At 32.1% G+C, this 23,569-nt stretch overlaps 1 protein-coding gene across 1 annotated transcript in view; it reads right to left on the minus strand.

The window, feature by feature from the left end:
- The window catches only part of LOC140045376 (tetratricopeptide repeat protein 28-like), a 67,310-nt gene that overhangs the window by 22,564 nt on the left and 21,177 nt on the right, over positions 1 to 23,569 (minus strand). The window contains exon 2 of the mRNA XM_072090238.1: positions 16,633 to 16,947. Coding sequence (XP_071946339.1) covers positions 16,633 to 16,947 — 315 coding nt within the window. The remainder of the gene's footprint in view (positions 1 to 16,632; positions 16,948 to 23,569) is intronic.

Genomic DNA, 23,569 nt, shown 5'->3' on the forward strand with positions numbered 1-23,569 from the left:
ATAACTTTTTTATGCAATGTAGCCTTTACGGTTTTATGTTTTTTCATTACAGTACTTACAATTTAATTTTCCAATATCATTTTAAATTTTTTTAAATGATTTAGGCTTGTAATATGATGCTTACTTGATATTAATCATGTTCGACCTCAGTATCAACTTTTTTATTAATAAATTATGCTCCTATATGTAAAACTTTGGTTTCATTCCTTTCGTCATGTTTTAATAACCTATTGAATGATGTGAACCTCTTGTTACCGACCTTTGACAAACCTAAAAGCATACATAAATATATTCTTTCCCAATTTTTTTTTTCACCCCTTGTTTATTGATAACATTTGAGTGATGTGATACCCTGGTTCCGAAAGTAACATTAGTTGAACAGGGGCAGGATATTACAACACATAAATACATTTTGAACCCTTAAACTTTTGACAAAAATAACTTGAAAAATTATGAAAGATTACACTCTCTTTAAAATGAAACATAAATAATTACCTACACAATTTAAACAATAAACTATTGTATCACTCTACAGTACAAATGCTTTTTTTTTAATTAAAAAAAACAGTTTAATAATTCAAAAATGTTGTGCAGCGCAGATTAACTCATATAATTGACATACAAGTATAAATATATGCAAGGTATCATTTTATTTTCATACCATTGATTTTTGTTCAGTTCATGAGTACATATAAACATATTTTGTATTAGCTGAGTTTATTATCTGAGCATTCCAATGAAGAAGAAAAGAAAAAGAAACTGCTATTTGAGAGCCTAACTACTGTCATTTTCAGCTAGCAATGACAAATTTAATTCAAACTAAATAGATAGTTGTAATTTTATGGTACTATCATAGATGATGACATTCTAAAACAAACAAATATGTACTTTACTTTATACTTACCTTCTTTTTAGGAGTCCATTTCATCATTCTTAATAATTTCCAAAATATATCACCAATCACTTATCAACAACTCATCATAAATTACGAGGTGTATTTATATAACAAGTATAAAATCACTAAACTGTACTTTTACAAAGATCTTGAAGAAAAAAAGTCCTCAGCTGAGACTGAGAGAGCAGCTAAACTCTGCTTGGCTTTTCACTGATCCATGTGTATTAGGTCACAATATAGGCTTCTACCAAATGCAACACATGTTGTCATTAAGTCAGACTTCTGTCCACTGGGAGCATTACCATAAATATAATCATTCTACTACTGAAATCAGGGATACAATCCTTGTAACTGAAACAGTTTTCAATGAATTTTAAGAATTTAAGCAAAATTTGAATTACAAATTTACTAAAAATCATACAAACTGGATCGTTCACATAAGACTTTTTCAATAATCGGTACACCTCAAACTACACCGAATATGTACAAAATCCAACACAATTATTTGATCCAATGATGAATTGTTCTCTCACTGTTAATAGAAGGCAGTCTAATGTCGGTTTATCCAGGTACGCTAGGCACGAAATAGGCGAATAAATTTATACTAAACACAGCATAACACTTGATGATGATATGAATGTTTTTCTACTCTGCAAATGAAAACTTTTCATTGATTCATTCAGTAACAATTTCTCTAACTAAAATATGAAGTTTCAACCCCAATGAAAAGCTGACAAGAAGTGAAAGTAAAAGGTTGACATCTTTGAAACACATACATCTACATGTTTTATATATACACACTAGCTTTTGACAGTATATATAACAAACAAAAAACTGCTATAAATTCAGCTTGAAGCAAGTTTGGTATGCCGGCTGTACCCTCATCAAGTAAAGGAAATCAGTGTATAGCTGTTCATTGAAAAACCATCGCTCTGGGAAGCTCAATGTGCGCTATTTTCCTATGTTACGTAAACAAAATTTACTTTAAAACGCAGGTGATATCTTAAATGAAGTAAATTGCAACAAAAGTCAGTTTGCAATGATGAATTACTAAACACAATTTACCAGATATCTTGCATTGGTAAATGGAGAGTATATTTTTAGCTCCTCGATGATTTTCATGTTTCTCTTTTCAAATGCTTATAATAACATTGGATTTATTTTATAAACTGCAGTTTAAAAATGTTTGTTGATGAACCATTCAGTTGTATACCAGAATAATGATCAATGCCCAATTACTTCTTTTCAAATCGGCTATTCAATAATTCTTCGTCATAAACACAAAATTAAATACACTTGACAGTACTAGTTTTACAGACAAAACTATAAAAATGTAAATCTGTACAGTAGTAGTCCTATATCCAAATGTGTAACAACCATCTCGACACAAAATGGCAGGTTGTTTCATTAGTGGAACCAAAAGAACTATGAATGTTCCACAGACAATCTAGATAAACTTAGTAACTTGACACTATTGACATTTTAATATTGATTTACTCTCAAATCAATAAATTATTCCCACATTCTATGTGTTATTATCCAATTAAAACCAATCATTTTAATAGTTGTTCTAAAAATAATTGACAATTTCAAACACAAATTGATGCACTGGTTAACAAACTTAATTACCAGAACTTTTAGAACAAAGGTGATACAATTCAACGAAACTTGAGAATTGTTTTCCTCAATTAATGTCATTGACAAGTCTTGTGCCAATTGAAGAATTCCTCGAAGAAAACCACAGATTACTTTTTGTAACTTCAGCAGAGGAATGAAAAGCAGAAATAAACTGTGATGGTACACCCACTTGTCAAGAATGAACAACAAGACTATACTGTGATCCTACACCTACTCGTTAGATAAAACTTCAAATGAAAGTGCAAGACAATGTAAATCATAAAAATGTCCAATTTATGTTAACAAAGAGAGATTGCGTCAGAAAGTCCAGGATCTCGTTGGTGCATCTCTGTATTGCTTTCTCTGGTTTTCTTCAACAACTCAAGTAATTCAGTATCCCTACCTCCTCCAATCAACTGGCAAAAGTACTTTCTATAATCCTTATCTACTGTATACACTATCTTTTTGTAAAACTCTTCATTAATGTTCTGATCAAAACATCGTGCCTTGTCCATTAGTACTGTTTACCAAAAGCAAACACTTTTTTCAAGCACTTAAGACGACTGATTTATCAATGAAGCTGCAACCCACAACCCAATTTAAATATTATATGTGTTTTCCCGAATACAATAATAATTGTGTTCGTTGCGTACAAAGCAGTTCTTGTATTAGTTAATTATAATCTTGTAATAGTGTTAAATTGTTGATTTCTTCAAAAGTGAATGATTCTATGCTTAAGTAAGCACTTTGTTATGTGTGAATCTAAGCTTAGTTTCAAGATGCTTCATTAAGTAAGACATACCAATGCTAGTAACAACAAAATGAAAACTTCAATATTATTGATACAGTTCAGCAATTTATTGAATTGAAAACACTGTATCTTAGTTTGAGGATGCTTCATTAAGTATTAAGTAAGAAATGTAACATTTGATGTATTAATAAACTATAGTATAGAAATATCATTCAGTAAACATTTATTCGGAAAGTAGAGAGCTTTCAATATGTGTAATTTTAGCAACGCATTTACTCGATTCCTCACAACACAGTTTTAAATTCTAGGATTCTAGGTCAAAATCGAATTGGTGTAAATGCAAATCTACCTAACGCATTTTAGTCGTCCGTATTTGCCTTCTTTACAAGATACAAGAATACACAAACCAACAGTGGTGTTGGTAGTCTATTTCGTGCCTGCTTACCTGGATAAACCGACAATATAGCCTCTCTCTCCGAAGAGAGGATACAATTTACGAAAAAGAAAAATCCGTATATATAACATAGCATCCCTATCGGATAATGCACGCATCCGTAACCACGCCCTCAAGAGGGAGCCATCCAACGTAGTAGCGTCATCATTTCTTTTCGTACTGCCGTTGTGTTCGTACGTGATACAAAGAACGATAGAATTCCAGGAATTCAAAGAAATACAAGCCGAAGCTAAGTTCCTTTGTTCAGTCAATAGTGATTAGACAGGCTTAGTCATTCCTTGTTGTGTGTGGATACGTTGAAATCCGTTATTCTAGGCTTATCTAGAGGATTCTAGTTACGTTTGAGAAACGTTATTTTAGGCCTAGAATAGAAATAGTGATACGTTGCAAATCGTTATCCTAGCGTGCTAGGATAGAAACAAGTACACACGCCGTTAGTTACTCTGTTGTATCTTTACAAGATACAAGAAACTGTATTTGTCTTTGTAAAAAAACAAAGAAATGTCGGTTGTCAGCAAATCCGATTAAAAAGATACGTATATATACCATAAACGGACTCAAAATAATTTATTTTTTTTTTTTATATTTTTTTTTCTGTGCTCTGTTCTGCTTCTAACTAGCTTAGGTATTTAGCACCTGTTTGGTATTTCCGTGCCTCCTTTTATAATTGTTTTGTCTTCTTTGTTATGTATATTGTAGAAATTGATAACATTTCATATTCCAGTGTGGAACATATTCAGTACAGCAATGAAGGTCATTGAAAAAAAAATGATTCTATTTATTAGTAATTGCAAAATAATTATGTTCAAGTACAAATGAAAAAAAAGTATACGAAACGATCAAGTTCATTAATGGTGGTTTGTGGGGATGCTCCCACTTGATGGCATAGTTTGTGGACTGTACCATTTATGGTGAGGGGCGTTCAATGAATTTTCTACTTTTCAAGTATACATCACTCTTTGAAGAGAATATGGCATTTGTCGTTTTATCCAGGTAAGCTAGGCACAAAATAGACTATCAAGTTAATTGAAAAGTTCTTCTTCAAAAGAAATAATTCAATCTACAAGCAACTGAACTGAAGTAAATGCAGTTAAACAACTCACTGAACATACAAACACAACAGTGTAACACTGCACACTTATATTCAGATGCTTTAACCAAGCAAACTTATAAAAACAATTAGAAATTTCACACCAAACTAACAATTATTAACTTGTGGTAGATCATTCATCTATAAAACCTAAGAAATCTATGTAGGGAATTCTGGTACTATTATCCAGAACTCTTTATTCGCAATAAATATAGATGTGTAAAAATTATTAAGGCTATAGAAAATACAGAAATTTTAAAATTGCTAAAAAGACAATAAAATGTTGACATTTTACCTAAAACCACTTGTTTGGATAAACTAACAATAGCCTATTCTCTAGGTGGAAGAGCAAGATATAATTTGAAAATGCTCCAGAAACGTCGAACATTCTCAACCATAATCTATTTTCTATTTGAAAATTATGAATCCAAATGGTAAATGGTACATTATGCTATCATTTCTTAAAGTGGGAGCATTAACACAAACCATTAAATACATTATTTTTGTAATTTTCTTATCTTAAAACTATATCTTCATCATAAGAAACTATACTACAATATGAAAATAAAATGTTTTTCAACTTGACAGTACTGTATGTCTAGACAAATAAGGATACATTTTGACTAAATACTAACTGTAAATTCTGAAATAAAATTAATCATATAAGGAACTATTTATGGCTTTGTTGTGCAAGAAACTAACAATGAAATTGAATCCTGCAATAAAAATCTTGACAATGTTGTTATTTACATAGGTTTTGGACAAAAGTCAGCATTGGCCATTCCATTCATTCATTCATAGGTTAGTTCTGCATGGTTAAATCCAATAATAGTATACCTCCAAGACGGTGCAAAAATGCAATATTGTGTCTTTTTGATGGGATAATTTAGATACACAAAACACAAATGCGTTCAGCTGTTATAAGCAATACAACTTAAAAGTTGACACCCAGTCTACTAGACTAGCTTTAACCAAATAGGCATAACAGTGTCACATGTTCTAGGCGGTAAGCACTTTTTTAAATGTCAAGTATTTATGGAGTTGTATTGGGTGTCGGGTGGGGTCATCTAGCAGTAATTTCAACAAGTTTTTATAGGGCCATAAAGTTACATGCTATTTTCTACTTTTTTTTAAATTCTGTTTCAAGATATAACTAACCTGCACCTAAATGCTTTGTATGGCCTACTTCTAACCATTCACCCATAAGCACCCACCCACCCTAACCCTTAATTTAATTACATTATATTATTAGAAGTTGACTATTAAAACATGTTGGAAATAACTATATTGCAATCAATTAATCGTATTGACTTTTTTTTTTATATTGCATTTCTTCACCTGCAAGTCAAAAAGAACGGATCTTGCCCTAGGAGTGACTACAATTTAAACATGAATCAAATTGGTTTGCCAGAAAATTCAATGGCTTATGACATAAATAAAATAACAGGTAGAATTCATTGAACTTGACATTTTCCTGGCAACCATGCATATAATGATGTTACAAAGAATGACTAGAACATAGCTTGTCATCACTAAGGCAGCCAGAATAAGGCATACCATAGACTTTCTGTCTATAATATCAGTTCTGTGACCTTGGTATCAATTTAATTTCCCCTTCTGCATTTCATAAATCTGACAAGTTACTCTATGAGCATAATAAATAACGGTTAATATGATGATTGACATATAAGAAATAGAAAATAATGTATGAAAGAGTTTCAGCATCAAATATAAAGTGATTGCAAGTACTTCTATCTATGTTGGTCATCACTTAATTTTTCGCGCCGCAGTTTTAGCCAGCTAAATCCCCAGAGGACATAATCAATAAGAAACTGTATTATCAACGTGAAAGCTATTTATCTAAGGCTGACAGTTTTAATATTTTGTAAACTCGACTAATTGATATGTCCAAGCTGCTGGACCCAAAAAACGTCTGGGAAAAGTGAGTCTATAAGGGCTCACGGTTTAACGTTTTTTTGTAAGAAATATTTCTTGTTTAATGGTAGTGTAAGATCATACCAAACCAACCAGAATAGAACACTGAGCTTACCTTTACAAGATAGGAACTCATAACAGCCTTATGACTGGCTGCGACAATTACCAACAGTACTGTAGTGTGCACATATTCTTTGCGGTGCACGGTGACTGTTAAGAGGCGTGGAACTGATCATGTCATATAGCCACAGATAACCCCTTTGATTTCTAGAGCTGTTGTTAAGTTGCCTTGATTATAATAAGCATATTTAGGTTGATTAACTATGATTTGTAGATATTTAAATATGGCTTTTAAAATTGTACTGCCAATTTTGTCTGTAGCCTAAAAAATGTCAGCAATTTTGTTATACTGTAATCAACCCACACCTCTGGTGGGTCAAGTTCTAGGGTAAACTTATATACCAGAGAGTAGATTAATTAATTTAGTTTGTACTTAATTAAAATCAAACAACAAAGATATTTTGATAAATTACTATCAATAGCTGTCTCATTTGTGGCGTCTATCGACAACATCAACACACAATGTAAATTCCACGGCACTAATTAGCAAATTATAGCAAATTAGAACAAATTATTCAATAGACAATAAATTACAAGACTCTGGAATGCAGAATATCTACAACTAGATGCATTCATTCGACCACAATCAGATATAAATAAATGATATTGATCATTTTTTAATTAATTAATTAAAATATTTAAAGCGTGTGCTTAATTTCAACAGTTCAAATTGTATACAATTCACAATAGAAGAAATATAAGACCGGTACATTAATTGTACTTTTTTAAATTGTGAAGCTGTAGTTTCGTGGTTAACGTGTTTGCTTTCCAATTTCAAGTTCCAAGGAATAAATTGTTACTCTTAAAAACGAACTTTTCCAAATTTTGTGAAATACATTTCCATTTCAACCTCCTCTTTTAAATTACAGTCTAAAGTTAAATTTTCAGTGTTGTAACACAGAGGATGGGGTCCCTGGATTTAATCAGTGAGCGCTCATAGCCGTTACTAGACTGTTCATTTTTTTTAGAGCGAACCAGTCATGTGAATTCTTTTCTAATGTTCTTTGTTTTTGTTACTTCTTCTACCAAATAAATGAAATAAAATTGGTACGGTAAGTCCTATCTCATTCTCAGGTTTTTAAAATATAAAATTTAGGTCAAAGTTCATTTTTAAAGTGTGAACCCATATATGGATATTTGAACTACTGCATTTTCTATGTTCTTTTTTGCTATATCTTTACTTTTCTAAATGAAATTAAATTGGTAAAGTCCTGTATTAGTTTTTATAATATTTGGGACCACTGAAAACTAATTATTTTGGTGAAACATATCGAAATGTTTTATTATGATAGCTTTTATATTTTTATATCGTAATGTATATTGATTTGTTAAACTTCAATTTGTTAAACCAAGTTGCAATAAAGAATATGATTGAAATTTAAATTCACTTTGAAGCAGGAGGAGCAATAAATCAAGGGTAAACACCACAAGTTGATTGAAACACACAGACTAGAGTCATTAGGCACTTGTACAGAACCTTCTGGGATTTGCACTCATGCATTTCTAGTAGAGGAAATAGCCGGGTTAAAAACCACTTGAAATTGACCACAAAAACAGCCACAATTCTTCACAAAGAAATCATTCGTAAATGTGCACTAACTTTTTATTTTGAGAAAGTTGAATGAAGTGCAAGAAAAGGTAGGTTACATTGATAATTTGTTTTTAAAAATTTTAATTTATCTTTTGGATTCTGCCTATCCCACAACTCATATTGCACATCCAAGCAGCATACACTACAAAATATTATGATTGCATTTGAAAAATATTTATAATAAAGACACTGAAAACAAAGCTTCTGTTTTGCAATCTGATTTTCAGCTGAATGATAAAAAGTAATAATTACTAAACTATAGAGGTCTCACTTCAAGAAATAGTCTTTATCACATCTTGTTCCTTGTTTACCATTGACTAGCAACAGAATCACAATAATTTTATCATATAAAGACATTTTTTCCCAATTTTAGATTATCCTGCCAATTAATAAACCAAGATTAAACTCATACTTTGTATTTTGAATAAATATGTAATGAAACCATCAATTTATTGTTATAATTGTGAAACGTAATATTTTAAAATGATCATTATATTATTATTATAATTACCTGTACCATGGAGGTTTTCACCATGCCTGTACATTATTAAGCATACTTGTGCTTACTACAATAGGGTATACACTGCACATGCTTACAGTTACGTTTTTAAATAAAACACAATGGAGGGAATCTTGCATTCAATACATCAGTCACACAAAATCTATTATTCACAGAATAAATTACATTAATTAACATGATTTTGAATTGGCAAAAATCATTGAGATTTTGCAATGATATAACCAAGAATAAACCTATTGATTCCTTCTGTCTAAATTTACGCATTGTTTGGTTTAATACTCATCAGGCAACAATAGTATACACTTGTTTTACAAATCAAAATGGAGAATCTCATTTTGAACAAGAAAAATAAATCAGCCAACACCTATATACTCTCAGTCTCACCTAAACCTGTCACATTTCAAATACCCTAAATAGGAGCTTGTCTTTCATCAAATATATTCCTACATACCTTTCCAGATGTGACATTATCAGACGATTCATGCATGGTTGCCGCATCTAGACAACATTACACAAGAAAATTTAGAATTCTTTGAGCGACAAACAATAAAATCCTTACCATCATCTCATTTGTTTCCTCTCAGTTTTTTTTTGTTCGATTATTTGAGATCTGTCACAGTTTGTTGTGTCATTGTACAGGTGTTACTGTTTAGTCTTACTCGCGAACGGAATGTCGCACTCAATGTCAGCTACTGCCAATTAGATCTCTTAAAGACACTAATTAATTAAATACTGTTAATAATTAATCACAAAAAAATAAAAAATAATAATAATCTAATTGGTAGAAAATTAAAAAATGGTTGATAATTGTCGCCATCAGAGAGTTAGCATATCATAACATTTGAACCATACTGTAGTATGAAAGCCCCAGTGGTCTAATGGTAGGGTGCCTGCATACAAAGCAGAAGACTCTGAGTTCAAATTTTGGTTGGGTCTCTTTTTATCATTCTCACAGATTTCCATATCTTCACCATTTAAAAAAATTAATTAATTTCCAGTATATCAATAAAATTTGTACAGTAGTCATTAATTAACATTTTTATTGACAAGTTTATAAATTATTTCATTAATTTATCAACAAAAAAAAGCTAGCGTTCCTTGTAAATGATTTGAAATATTTGCTAATCACAGCATTGCAAATCTTTTTTGTCAGAAGACCATAGTAGAGAATATGACATGTCATCATTCGGGGCAACCATGAAATAGACCTTGTCTCTTGTGCTCTGCCTACCTACGTATTTGTTATTCAAAATTCATCTATTCTTCGTACACATCGAGTGTGTGGTTGTGTCAATATTAGTAACGGCTGTGAGCAAACAATTCAAAAGAATGAAAAGCTTTTATCGCCTTTGAATTTAACTACGAGAAAAATTTTCACCTAAACCTCAAAATATCTATTCCACAATTGTTAAAACATTCAAACGCCGCCCTACATTGTTGGCGGAGATAGTAAAAATTAACCAGTCTCCCTTGTGTACACTTAAGTATAAGTCAATGGTTTAATTATTGTTTAATATATTTGTTTTGCAATACCAAACATAATGTTGATCATATAGCTAATAGAGAAATATAGAGGTGACTAGATGTCGCTCATAATGTTGTTGGTGACACACATGGGACATGAAACAAAATTTGAGAACAAACTTTGCGGAACCTACAGTACAATTGTTATACTTTGAATACGTTGACAATGACAATTGTTTAAGAACATCTTGGAAATTCACACCTGTTGATGTATGTACTTATTGAAGAAATTAAAGAGATATTAAAGATAATTACAACAATGAACACTTTACACCTTTTCGGTATCGTGCTTAGTTTAGTTACTTTAGCACCTGCGTGAGATACGTAATCTCTTGAAATTGAATTAATCTTATCCCAGATAATCTATTAAGTAAACTCATCAAAAGTAACACTGTTCACTGTTGTATAGTGCTCTGTTTATCAAAACCTTGTTTGTAGGTTACTGTTAATGTTCTTGTGTCCGTCTTATTCTGAAGACACATGGCCATCATTGACAGATACTTACAAGTAAGTACCGTATATTTCGGTGTATAAGTCGCACCTGTGTATAAGATTAAGACGCACCCCCTAACTGAGAGTAAAATATCGGTATTTTTTATATCGTCGATGTATAAGACGCACCCTATATTTCATCAAAACAATGTTTTTTTAAATTGTAATCAATATTATTGTAATAATATATTTTGTTATATCTACAACGGCGCCCAGCCTCAACAAGTTCTTTCTAACTTGTTATTCATGAGTTTCGCCGCAACATCGAGTGCATGACCATGTGTGTACGTCTGTGGGCTAGCCTCGCTCGATCATTTCGAGAGGGCGCACGTTTTAACGGACAATCGTATTCGATTAGTATCTATGTATCCGAGAAGTGTGTACGCTAGGTCCATGCTATAATCACCTGGAGAATATACTAGTCGAATACCGTACACCATGTGGCCACCAAAAGAAGGGCTTGCGCTGGGGGTACGGCGATCGTGCGTATAACTACTGTATAAATAAATACTATTCCAATCGTACGTGTAAACGTTTACAAATGAAATTTTATCGGAGCGCCATAATGAACAAATCTTTTCATCATATTTAGTATAACATCATGCTAAAATGACTTGAAAACTAGGCAGAAGCAGGTTGCCGTTACGTTAGTTAGTTACTTTAGCTAGGCCTAGCTTACTCAGGCCTAGCAAACGAGGTGACGATAGCCTAGGCCTATGTACAATCTGTGTGGTGAGGCATTTATGTTCGGTGTATACCACGCACCCTTAATTTAGAGGTCAAATTTGCGTGTCAAAAGTGCGACTTATACACCGAAATATACGGTACTTACTTACTTACTTACAGTATCAGTTGACTTCACTGCTGGTGTACTTGAGATCTACATTTATACAATGCTATACACTTTTATGTTAATATATTAATTAATATAACTTGGAGAATAAGAGCTACGTTACTTATTAAAATATTTAAATTGTACTAGAGATCAAGTTACCCAGGGTTGGGCACTGATTGGAGAGAAGAAAGAGAAACCATGTTTAAAATATCAGTGTTGATGCTTTTAAATGAAAACACCAAAACAAAAACAGTAGTATGATTGAATGAGGTATACCGAAATAATGATGTGTAGTATTTGGCTGTCACACAGGCGGAAAATTCTAAAGTATTTTCTATAGTAATCAACTGAACAGGTTAACCTTTGACAATAATTTACCTATTTAAATTCAAAACATTTTCTTAACTAATTACTGTTTAATTTTCAGGACACACAAAACACCAGGATCATGACCTTTTTTTGTGATTGTAAATTGTGTTTCTAAATCTGTTTAAAATATATAACTATGATTAAGGTCTTTTAAAATGTATTATCAAGTACTTATAAACTTGTTTGTCTCCTAATAGCCTACAGTAAAATTTAAAGGTTTCTTTATGGTTTAGGTGCTTGGTGTTAATAGTTCATTGGCTAGAAGCAAAACCAAACATCGATAGTATTACAAAATCATTGACTTGGATGCAATTAAGTGATCAAAATTATGTATAATGCTGTGAAAAAAAATGTTAAGCTTGAATTTTGAATTATATTTGAGTGATTTAGTAAATTTTCTCATGGCTAGGTTACAGAGTTTTACTGTAGCTAGGATGCCAAAATCTTTGGTGGCAGGATCCTTCAATTGATACTAGATTTAGTATGAAGAGGCTTTAGGATGCTGTAACAGTACTGTTACAAATGAAATGATATTAAATTTGCATTAAGTTGCAAGCACTAGCAAGTGATCAATACTATTACATGCAAGTCCTTGAAATTAGATTGCTAATAACATTTAAGACTTTAGTGTAAACACAAACATTTAATAAGCTTTCATTAAAGCTGTAACATGGTAATCAAAGGATAACATGACGGAGGTGAAATGACGGAGGTGAAATGAAGAAGGCAGAAATTAATACAGCATCAACAACAAAAATGTTGTTAAGAAACATTATTATGCCTTCTACAAATAACATTACAACTTTTTTGATAATATTGTGTGGTGGAAATCCACCTTTCATTATAAAGCTCGGTCTACACTATTAAATTTTATGTGACAAAAAAATGTGATGTGCCCATATATGGACAAGAAGATGTCATATTACTACCATATTTAAGCATATCACTACCATATTTGGGCACATCAAACTAGTTTGATAGTGTAGACAGAGCTTAAGATAACCTTGTATTTTGAGTATAGCAGAACCCTTCCTTTTAGGACATTTATTTTTTATTTATTTATTACCATCTTTACTGAGGGTAGCCTATCCAGTTCCTAATGGAACTGATCATTTAGGGCCCTCAATAAACATACAATACATACAGTAAAACACATTAAATATTAAATATTCAAATGACATAATATAGGCCTAAAAATTTACAATGGTTATAAAATGCATATAAAAGTTAAAATCGTTGACAGATAAAATATATATATACACAGTACAAACAATATTATTAGCTGGAAATAAATTCTTTAAGTTCACGTTTAAAGGAAATAATATTTTCAGATTGTCGAATGATTTTAGGAATCATATTAAAATACATAGGCGCTTTATAACTGAAACATTGTTTAAAAATTTCTAATGAAGGTCGAGGAACAATATAATTACAATTAGAGTATGGATCTGGTTGTTGGTCGACCTCCGGGCTGAGTCCTGGTTAACATGCGACTGATGTAATCCGGAACGGTATTGATGGAAGCCCGATAGGCGAGACAACCAAGTTGAAACTGATAACGTTGAGAAACGGATGAGATGGAATCAACTCTATCACTTTCCCTCAAAATAAAGGGGAAATTAATATGCTTGATGGCCAACAACTATTCACAGGACACCCCAACATTGTTGGGAACCAAAGGTGTCCCTTACAGAGGTTCTACTGTCATTTTACAACCAAATACACTGGTTTGGGCGAGCTGACTTAAACCAAGTCTGTGGCTTAAAAATTAATTTAATGATGTTACATTATCCTTAACAACTGTTACAATTAATTTTTTGAAATCTGAATCAATTTTCCTCTAAAATTACAATGGTACACCCACTGTTAACATTTCCTATAGCAATTCCCATTGCAACGTTTAGCATGCTGTAACCATGGTGACGTCTATTTCTCCCAATGGCTATAGCCTCATGTGTAGAACAATCACTTGTATAATCTGTCAGTTTTCCTATTCATTACCTACCTTGGGATGAATAATAGTTCAAATATTGAGGCTGAAATGACTGGAGCTCTGCAGTATTTAACTTTTGTTTGTATAATTTATTTTACTATATTTCAAGATTTATTAGGTCAAATTGTTCACATAAATTTAAACACTGACCTTGTACACCCCCTTCTGGATCAATCTTTTTTTTATTTCATAGAAATTTACATTTATATTATTAGTTAATAAACCATAAATGACAGGTCAATTTAACTTACAATTAATATTATGTGAGATTGTTTTTAACAATGAAATTGAATTGAAATTGAAATATATATTTATACTGGGTAACCTCTTCAGTCAAAGACTGGTCTCCCAGAGGGCCCAGTTGGTGATCAGTGGCTGTGATGTACTAATACACCGGGGTAACCCGCTACTCGTCTCGAAAGATGTACTAGGTTTTTTAAAGTGCACACAAGCTAGATGTACACTGGACCTACGGTTTATAGTCCTTATCCGAGAAGACTCGTTCTACCACCAGAACCATGGAGTGAGTGAGCCTCGAACCCCTGCCGATGTTATGGCTACGTAATTACGGTTCCACTGTCTTAACCGCTCGGCCACTCACTCAATCTACATACAATAAACTAGAAACTAAAGAGTTAAAGATGTATTGTCCCCAAAAACATGAAAAAAGAAGATCAATAAAAAAAGACTTTCAATAGACCATCAATTCTGTAGAAAAAAATGTTGTTTTCACTTATAAAAAGACAAAACAAACAGTTGAATTAAACCAAAAATCCATGGACTTCCAATTTTTTTTTTCCCGATCCTATTTTTGATCAAAGTAAACAGTATTATTTGATATTAAAATGGCATACAGGTATTAAAACAAAATTTTAACAAATTATTTTTTCAAGGGGACAGTATATCTTTATCTATATCTAAGCAACACTAATTTATGTAAAATATATATTCAACAGAGTGAGATACAGTAATACTGCTAGCACAATTGAAAGGAATTGGACAAAGTCGAAGCAAAGTTAGGTTAATTTCACCATTATTAGGCAAAATCCTGGATCTACCGCTTATTTTCCTCTATACTCTTATTGTCCTAGACCAGATAACACAGTCCTACAGATGGGATGTCAAGCTGTTGGTCCTATATTTACATGTTGAAGGAACTTTTCAAAAAGAGTAGATCGTTTCCTGTTGTGCTAAACTGTGGCTCAATACTGTGACTACTGTACTATTACTAAAGATTACCTATGACAAAATTGAACTATGAAGTTTGTACATAAACACAATGGCAAACATACTTCTGTAAGAATCGTGTTGTTTATGTTACAAAGCAATGTTCATGTTATCCTATGTTGCAAATGTGCCTAGTAATGTAAACAACATTTAGTACATCATTCATTGGTCCATTCCAATGTGATGATTAACATTACACAGGAAGATAGGTCTCAAATATATGCTTGTTTTTTTTCACTGTATGAATAATAAAATACTTTCTATGGTCCTGTTTCTGCTGCATAAAAATAACCGGTTAAAAACGGTGTGAATAAATTAACTCCAATTTCTTGGGAGCAGAAACATGACAATTTTGTGGTAACCGGTTAAAAGGCAACGCAAAATAACCGGTTAAAAATACCCATTCAAGACAGTTAATGCTGGGCAAATTTTAGCTTCAACACCAAATAACGGTTATTTGATTGACAGCTGATGACCTCATCTTAGCAAAAAATAAACAGAAATGCAGTCATTACAATTTTTAAATAGTCGATTTATTTGGTGCTATGCAGCAGAAACAGACCCTAAAACATCCTATTGGGTTTTTCCGGTTCACCTGTTCCAATTGCTATTTTGAAATGATCATCAAAGGTAATATGACATCACTATGCGTGACATTTGACATTTTCACAGATAGTAGGCTCATCTTTTAATCCTATACTCATCATCATTGCAACGCACTAAGTGCGTACACATTGAATCATTCACACATTAATGTTTGATAGCTTTCTGACAGCTAATGTAATTTAATTTCATAAAATGTAGGTAGGTTCACATGTTGGAAGTAGGACAAGCTGATGTTAGTGTGAACAGCACTTAATAGTATGAGATCTATGGAAAGTACTCTATGGACATTCTGAATGTTGTTGTTCAATCAAGATGATTCAGACATTATAGTAGAAGTTCTTTAGAATGGAGAATAATACTTCTACTTAGTCAATCCAAAGTTTAAAGCTCTGTCTACATTATCAAACTTTATGTGACAAAAAAATGTGAGGTGCCCATACATGATGACATGATGATATATCATATCACTACCATATTTGCGGATATAACTACCAGATTTGAGCACATCTCATTTGTCAAACTAGTTTGATAGTGTAGACAGAGCATTAAAGGGAATAGGGATATTCGTCTCCGATACTCCCTTGTAAAAAGCAAAAAAAATTCATCCACCTACCTTTGACCATTTTGGATTAAGTTCCTTCGCATGAACAGCGTCTTGAAGAGCGTCCTCATACTGTTTAATTTTCACGTAAGCTGCTGAACGATTGCTGAAGAGGACATGGTTGGATGGATCGAGCTGAATAGCTTCAGTGTACAAAGAGACAGCGAGGGGGTAATCGCAAGCCTGACAGGCCTCGTTGCTAAGCCGAACCTTCTCCTGGAAGAGTATTCGCTTGTCCTCCATACTGGATCCGATGCTGTCTATGTGGCTACTACTAGAGTGGCACGAACTAGAGCTGTCATTCTCGTATCCCTTAGGAGACTTTCTCTGAAAGTAAAATGATTTTAATGATTATTGTTTAACAAAGACATTTAATCATTGAACAGAACAGACATGAACATCTGATAAAATGAACATCATACTGCTCTCTTAGGAATCATTAGTATCATTTTAAATTAATAACTCGTATTAAATTTCAGTTTGTGATATATAGAACTTATTTCAAAGTTACACCGTCATTTCTTCTTTAATTTGTTCATTAAACTAAAAATAATATTAATAGAACAAAGCATTTAAAAATGATGATATTGTAATAATATTGTACCCTAGAGTTTAAATCTAAAATTCATTTTGACAGACAAGCGATGCATTAACAACTAATTAACAGCAAATCATCGCCACTAACAGGCTGGTGGTATTCGATAATGTAGATATAAATTACCACTGAGAATGTTAACATAAAAAAAAATGTGTAAGCTTTCATGTAAGATTATTTCTTTGTAAAATGGATCCAAAAGAAGGGCGATATCCTGGTGCCTCATAATATAATTGGATCGGAAGGTTACAAATAGGCTAAAAGAATTAAATCCTTTTAGTAATTTTTCACTTCAGTTAACTTGTCACATCTTCAAATTCTGTGAACCCACTTGCATAAAATTGCATCTCAATTATCTGATGTATCCAACACAACACTCTTCCCAAAGGAATATCCTAATTATGACCCATCACAAGTACATTGGTTCCCTGTGGAATAGGTTATCACCTGTATGAGGTATCTAAATTCCATTTTTAATTAACCTTTCTATTCTGCTCCTACAGGTACAATAATTTGTGGAAAATGGTGACAGACGAAAAGCATCTTAACTTTTTACAGAGATTTCCCTAATGACAATATTTTTGACAATGGATGGATGGGTTTAACTGTATCTCTTGTGTACAGTACTTCAATAAATATACACACAGTATGGAAAGCCATTTGGGTTAAATATTTTGGGAAAATGCATATACAGTATCAAATATATAAAAAAAAAATTTTTTTGGTGGAGATTTACTGTATTGGTTATAATATGTTAGGAATGAAAATCCATAAACATTTCAAATATGGTATAGAATGCGTTCAAATGGAAACTGTAAATATTTTAATAATGAAAAAGTTATTTACAATTATACTGACTGTATCATTATTATCATGGATTTCCACCAAATGAATTTGTTTACAATGATACAGTACAATGTACGTTATAGATCTCAATCTGTCTGAATATTTGCGTTGTTAATCTTATCCCTTTAGGGCTTCAGACTAAAAGTCACTAAACTTACATTGGTAAGGATGATTACCTTTACATGTCAAAGGTCAAGTTATATCCCCCTTAGCAATCAATATATTAATCCGAAATGTCATCTGATTTAAATCAGTAGTAACACCAGATTTACACCGTGAATAAAATCACGAAGAAAGAACCAAAGTGTCTCCAGAGTTTTGGCGATGTGAAAAGGGTTTGATACAGCTTTTGAAAAGTGAGACAACAATTGTTATCTCCGCCAAAATGGCGAGATGTAATGCAGTTGTGTTTGTTTCTTTCTTCTGTATTTGTTGAGTTAGCAGGATTACTCAAAAAGTTACTGCCTGATTTTCATAAAGCTTTGTCTACACTATCAAACTTTATGCGAAAACAAAATGTGATATGCCCATATATGGACATGATGATGTCATATCACTACCATATGTGGGCATATCACTACCATATTTGGGCATATCACTACCCTATTTGGGCATATCACTACCATATTTGGGCACAATCACACTATTTTTGTCAAACTAGTTTGATAGTGTAGACAGAACTTTAGCTTTTACAGGATGGTTTCATAGCATTCATTTTAAAAATATATAATATAATGATAAAATGGTATGCCTAGGCGAAGGTTTGCGCTTTCTGAGCTCCAGTTAAGACAAGTTTTTAAAATATACAATACAGTAGGTTATTTTTTTTGTCAAGAGGTTTACACTTCTGTGTTTGTGCCATTGGTTCTTTCTTGGGATGTTTGCCAAATATTTATTAAATGTAAATTAATGTCGGCATTAACTTGTGATTGGCAGACATTTCTGTAAAATGTCAACATCATCAAATGTAAAATGCATGTTAACAAAATATTCCTCAGGCTTGAGTAGATTAAAGATCAAAGTCCTCTTAAGGTTGATGTATTGTAGTGATTATTACAATGAACTTCATCTGCCCTTTCCCAGACAAAATTAAAATGTTTACATTTTTTATGTATAATAAAATATGATATCAATATTAAGTAAAGCTTAATAGGGACATGACAAACTTTCCTCTTATAATAATAATATAATAATACCACATTTATATAGCGCCCTTTTCATGAGTAATCATGCTCAAAGGCGCTTTACAAGCATTATTACCCCAGTATTTTTTTGGGATCAAACACGTATGGAAACATACTCCCATAATGCAGCCGGTAACCAGCGCAAAGTTGTGTCTTGATCTAACTGGGTACCCATTTATACACCTGGGTGGAGATAGGCAACGTAAGTAAAGTATCTTGCCTACGGATACAAGCAATGCGGCGAGAGTTGGATTCGAACCTAGGTCTGACGATCGGTAGTCCAACGTCCAACACACTGCGCCACACGCCCTTAATAGAGGTGTTACCTCATTTAGGGATTTATTGTATATTGCTCTTCATTCTTTTTATAGAAAAATACCTGAAAAGTATACTAATATATTTTTATTTTAACCCACACTAACTTTTTTAACATTTACACTGTACAACTTCTGTAGTTATCAAATTGTTGTTGCAATTGGGTGCTATCACAACACATTACTGTATACAGACACACTAATGAAAAGATACAGTATGAATGTTCATACTTTAAAAGGGTACTGTATACTGTAGGCAAGTTGGCCCAAAGTATATCTAGTTAATAAGTGTAGTATAGTACATAACAATGCACTTAGAATTAATTTAAAATATTAAGAGTATAAATGATGATAAAGTTTAATAACCCTCTAAATCTATTATTATTGTATTTTATTGGCTAAAACTTGACAAAATCTACCTTTAACTGGACAATCAAATGTACTTTGTATATTCTATACTGTCATTGTCCAGACAATCATCATTTTTTAAGTATTTTGTCAAAATGTAGGTTTGGTTCAATCGTATATTGACAATAAAAGCAAACCAGATATTTTTACAGCTTGTTTAGTCAGCAGTATAGGAATAGATTATGTTTTAACAATGTAGTAATATTTCCCTATCTTGTTATAGATTTATATCTTTACAATGATGGATCAGTTAAGATTATCTCAAGATCATTGAGTGAGTGCGAAGCGCGATTTTTTGAGTGGAATCCTCATATTTCTTGTATTCTGTCTTATTGAACTAAAGATATGGGTTCTACTACTTGTATTGATTAATGTTATATTTTTCCCATTTACAGTAAGCATGTTGAATTGTTAACTCATTAACTGTCTTATCCAACTTATATCTATAAGAAAAATGAATTCAATGACAGCCAAACAAGAATATGCAATCATTCGTATCCAGGTAAAGCTAGGCTCAAATAAACAAAACAATCTGCTGAAAAACACTTTGTTGTGTTATGTACTGTAAACTACAACAACCAACAAACAATGGAATATTTCTGCCCAGAGCAAATAAGCCTTGATGTAATATAATGAAACAGAAACTTTAATTTAAAACATTGATAAGAATATCTGGCCAAACAAAGACATGGACAGGAAAAAGCCAAAAATATTTGTATCATATAGTACAAAGCTTCAAAAAGCCATTTCCATTTTAAAAATATAATAAATAAAAATGCCCACAGCAGCTTGAAATATTAAAATGATTAGCCTTGAAAATCAGGTATAATTATATGAAACATAAACATCGAATATAAATTTAACATATTATTATGGTTTTTATTGCATGTCCTACAGGATGAAATTACAACTTTATTTCAGAATTATAAGATTCACTTGCAGACTCTAATATTATAGTAATAATAATGTACATTGTTAAATAATATATAGTGTTTTTAAATATTGTAATTAATTATTTTTATATGAAACGTTTTATATATTTTTGTACTATATTGTGAAAAGCACTCAAAATATTTTCCTATGTGGACGAAATAAAGTTATCAATCAATAATATTATCTGAATTTTTTTCCATCAAATTTTTTTTGGAATGCTAAAAAAAAATCTATATTTAACTTTACACAGGTTAAAATTCTGATATAAAGTTGTAGATGAATATGAGTTTCATTAATTTGTTTTCATCAAACACAAGAAAACAAACAAAAAAACCTATAAATTTAAAACTTAACCACTAGAATTACAACTTTGGCATTTTTTTTTTTGTAATGCTAACCGTACAAACAAAAATTCTATATTTAACTTTTAAGGAAACATGAAAAGTAAATGAATGAGAATGAAATCAAAGTACCACATTCATCATAATCAAATCTTTACATATATTATATTGGAAAAATTTATTTATGAGGTCTGCAACCAGTTAATTTTTTTCAATTTTCATGTGCATGCACTTTTGAATTGTCTTGCTTTTTCGGCTGCTTATGCAGAGGTCCCAACTTGGAAAAGTCCATTCGCAGGAGATTTTGCCGTGAACCACATTCAATTCATCGGGGCGTCGAAAGTCAACGCGCGGGGAATCGAAAATCAACACGCGTGTCGTTTAGGTCTCTTAATTAACTAAATATGTTACATATACAGTCAACTCTCCCAATACCGGACACCCTTGGGCGGGCATATATTTTCCGGTTTTTCGAAAGTCCGGTTTCCTGAAAACATATTTTTAAAGTCATCACGTTGTCACCGAATGCTGCCCGGTACGGTCTCCTAGCGTAGGGAAGGCCTAGGCTAGGCTATGATTGTGTCAATCTAGTTTTAATTAAATAAATACTGATAGGCCTAGGCCTAGGCCTACTTTATTAATATTAAGCTACAGTAATTCAATTTACCTTTTTTAAAAGTTACATTATTTACTGTACCAATAAAACATGTTACAATAGTAAATTATTGTTTCTCAATGTGTTTTTAACGGCAAAAAGGCCTACGTACGTACGTACGGTGAACATAATTTCGGTCTGTTTATTGTTTTTCGTGAGCTAGCTAGCAGCAGCAGCATGGGTGAAGGGCTTTGATTGATGCGCATGTGCAGAGGTGTCATAATCAAATAAAAACGCCCACACCTAGACCACATGTTTTTTAAGCTCCTTTATTTTGACGTAATTTGATAGCAATGATGAAAATTGATTAGGTAAACGAGCCAAGCAATAATGACACAATAATTAATTGGTAACATTTCAAAGCTTATTAACACTAGTTAAGTCAAGTTCATTCCGTTTACGTTTTGCCATAATGATTTCCAAATTTATAATGATGCACATTTTTAGTCCCGTTTTTAGTGAAACATTCCTTTTTAAAGTCCTATTGCAATTGTGAATTTAACAATAATTTAAACAAAACAAAGACACAGGAATGTAAATTTAACTTTATTAATATTAAAAAACAATTCATATGCTAAAAAACAGGGAGTTGTTAACAACTCCCTGCTAAAAACAATAGACATTAAGACATAGCGCTTCGATGTGAAAAAGCCCACCGCAGTTCGATACGCAACAAAGCAATTGCCGCCTCGTGGGTTAACAATGACCTGACCTGTCAATCACAGTGTAGTGCTCCATGGCAACATTATTTGATCGTACCGCGAAACGTCGCGCACTTCATGCATGGTGAGGGTATGGTTAAAAGCTTTTGTACATTGTGAATGTAGTGAATCCGAGTCAGCGACGACGATGTTACGTTGTTTTCGTAAATATTTGGAGTTTTTTAACCGTCAGTCCGGTTTTCAGACGCTAATTTTCGTGTTTTGTACTTCATAATTTGTCCGGATTCCGGAATTGGGTATTCCGGTTTTCATAATAAATTACAGTACATTTAGAATAGGGACAAATTGGGCCCTCCAAAAAAGTCCGGTTTTTCGTGAATTCCGGTTTTGGGAGAGTCCGGTATTGGGAGAGTTGACTGTACAGTATATACAATATTTACACATAAGTTGGCTTCATCAGTATTTTTACATTCTTATTTTTTTTATGGACACATCCTCAGTACAAAGAATTTTAAAAATATATACTGTATTTTAACTAAAATTCAGTATATAAAATAATTTAATTTAATTACATACAATATTTAGTATGTCACAAAAACAAACTGTATAATGTTAATGTAATTTAAACAAGATTGTACTCAAATAAAAACATGTCAAATGATCTCCATACTTATATAATTATGAATATGTAATAAAAATATACACAAATGTATATAAAACTATTAATTCACAATATTCCCTTCAAAATTCCTTTTAAAAGCTGAATTTTTAATTGGTTTATTTGTCAGTGCATTCCATCTTTTCCCTCCCACTGTTAGTAAGGTCTATAGGGATATGTGTGTGACCACTTCACATGCCTCAATCAAATATGCTTTTTCTTATTATTGGAGTGAGTGATATGCCAGTTGATAAGACTTTTTAACTGGGTTAAATAACCTAAGAGTTATTACTCTTTAATTTTAATTAGTCAATTATATAGATTAGACTGATGATAAACCTTTAATAAAAACA

Source organism: Antedon mediterranea, chromosome 3 (genome assembly GCF_964355755.1).
Source record: "Antedon mediterranea chromosome 3, ecAntMedi1.1, whole genome shotgun sequence".
Lineage (NCBI taxonomy): Eukaryota > Metazoa > Echinodermata > Crinoidea > Comatulida > Antedonidae > Antedon > Antedon mediterranea.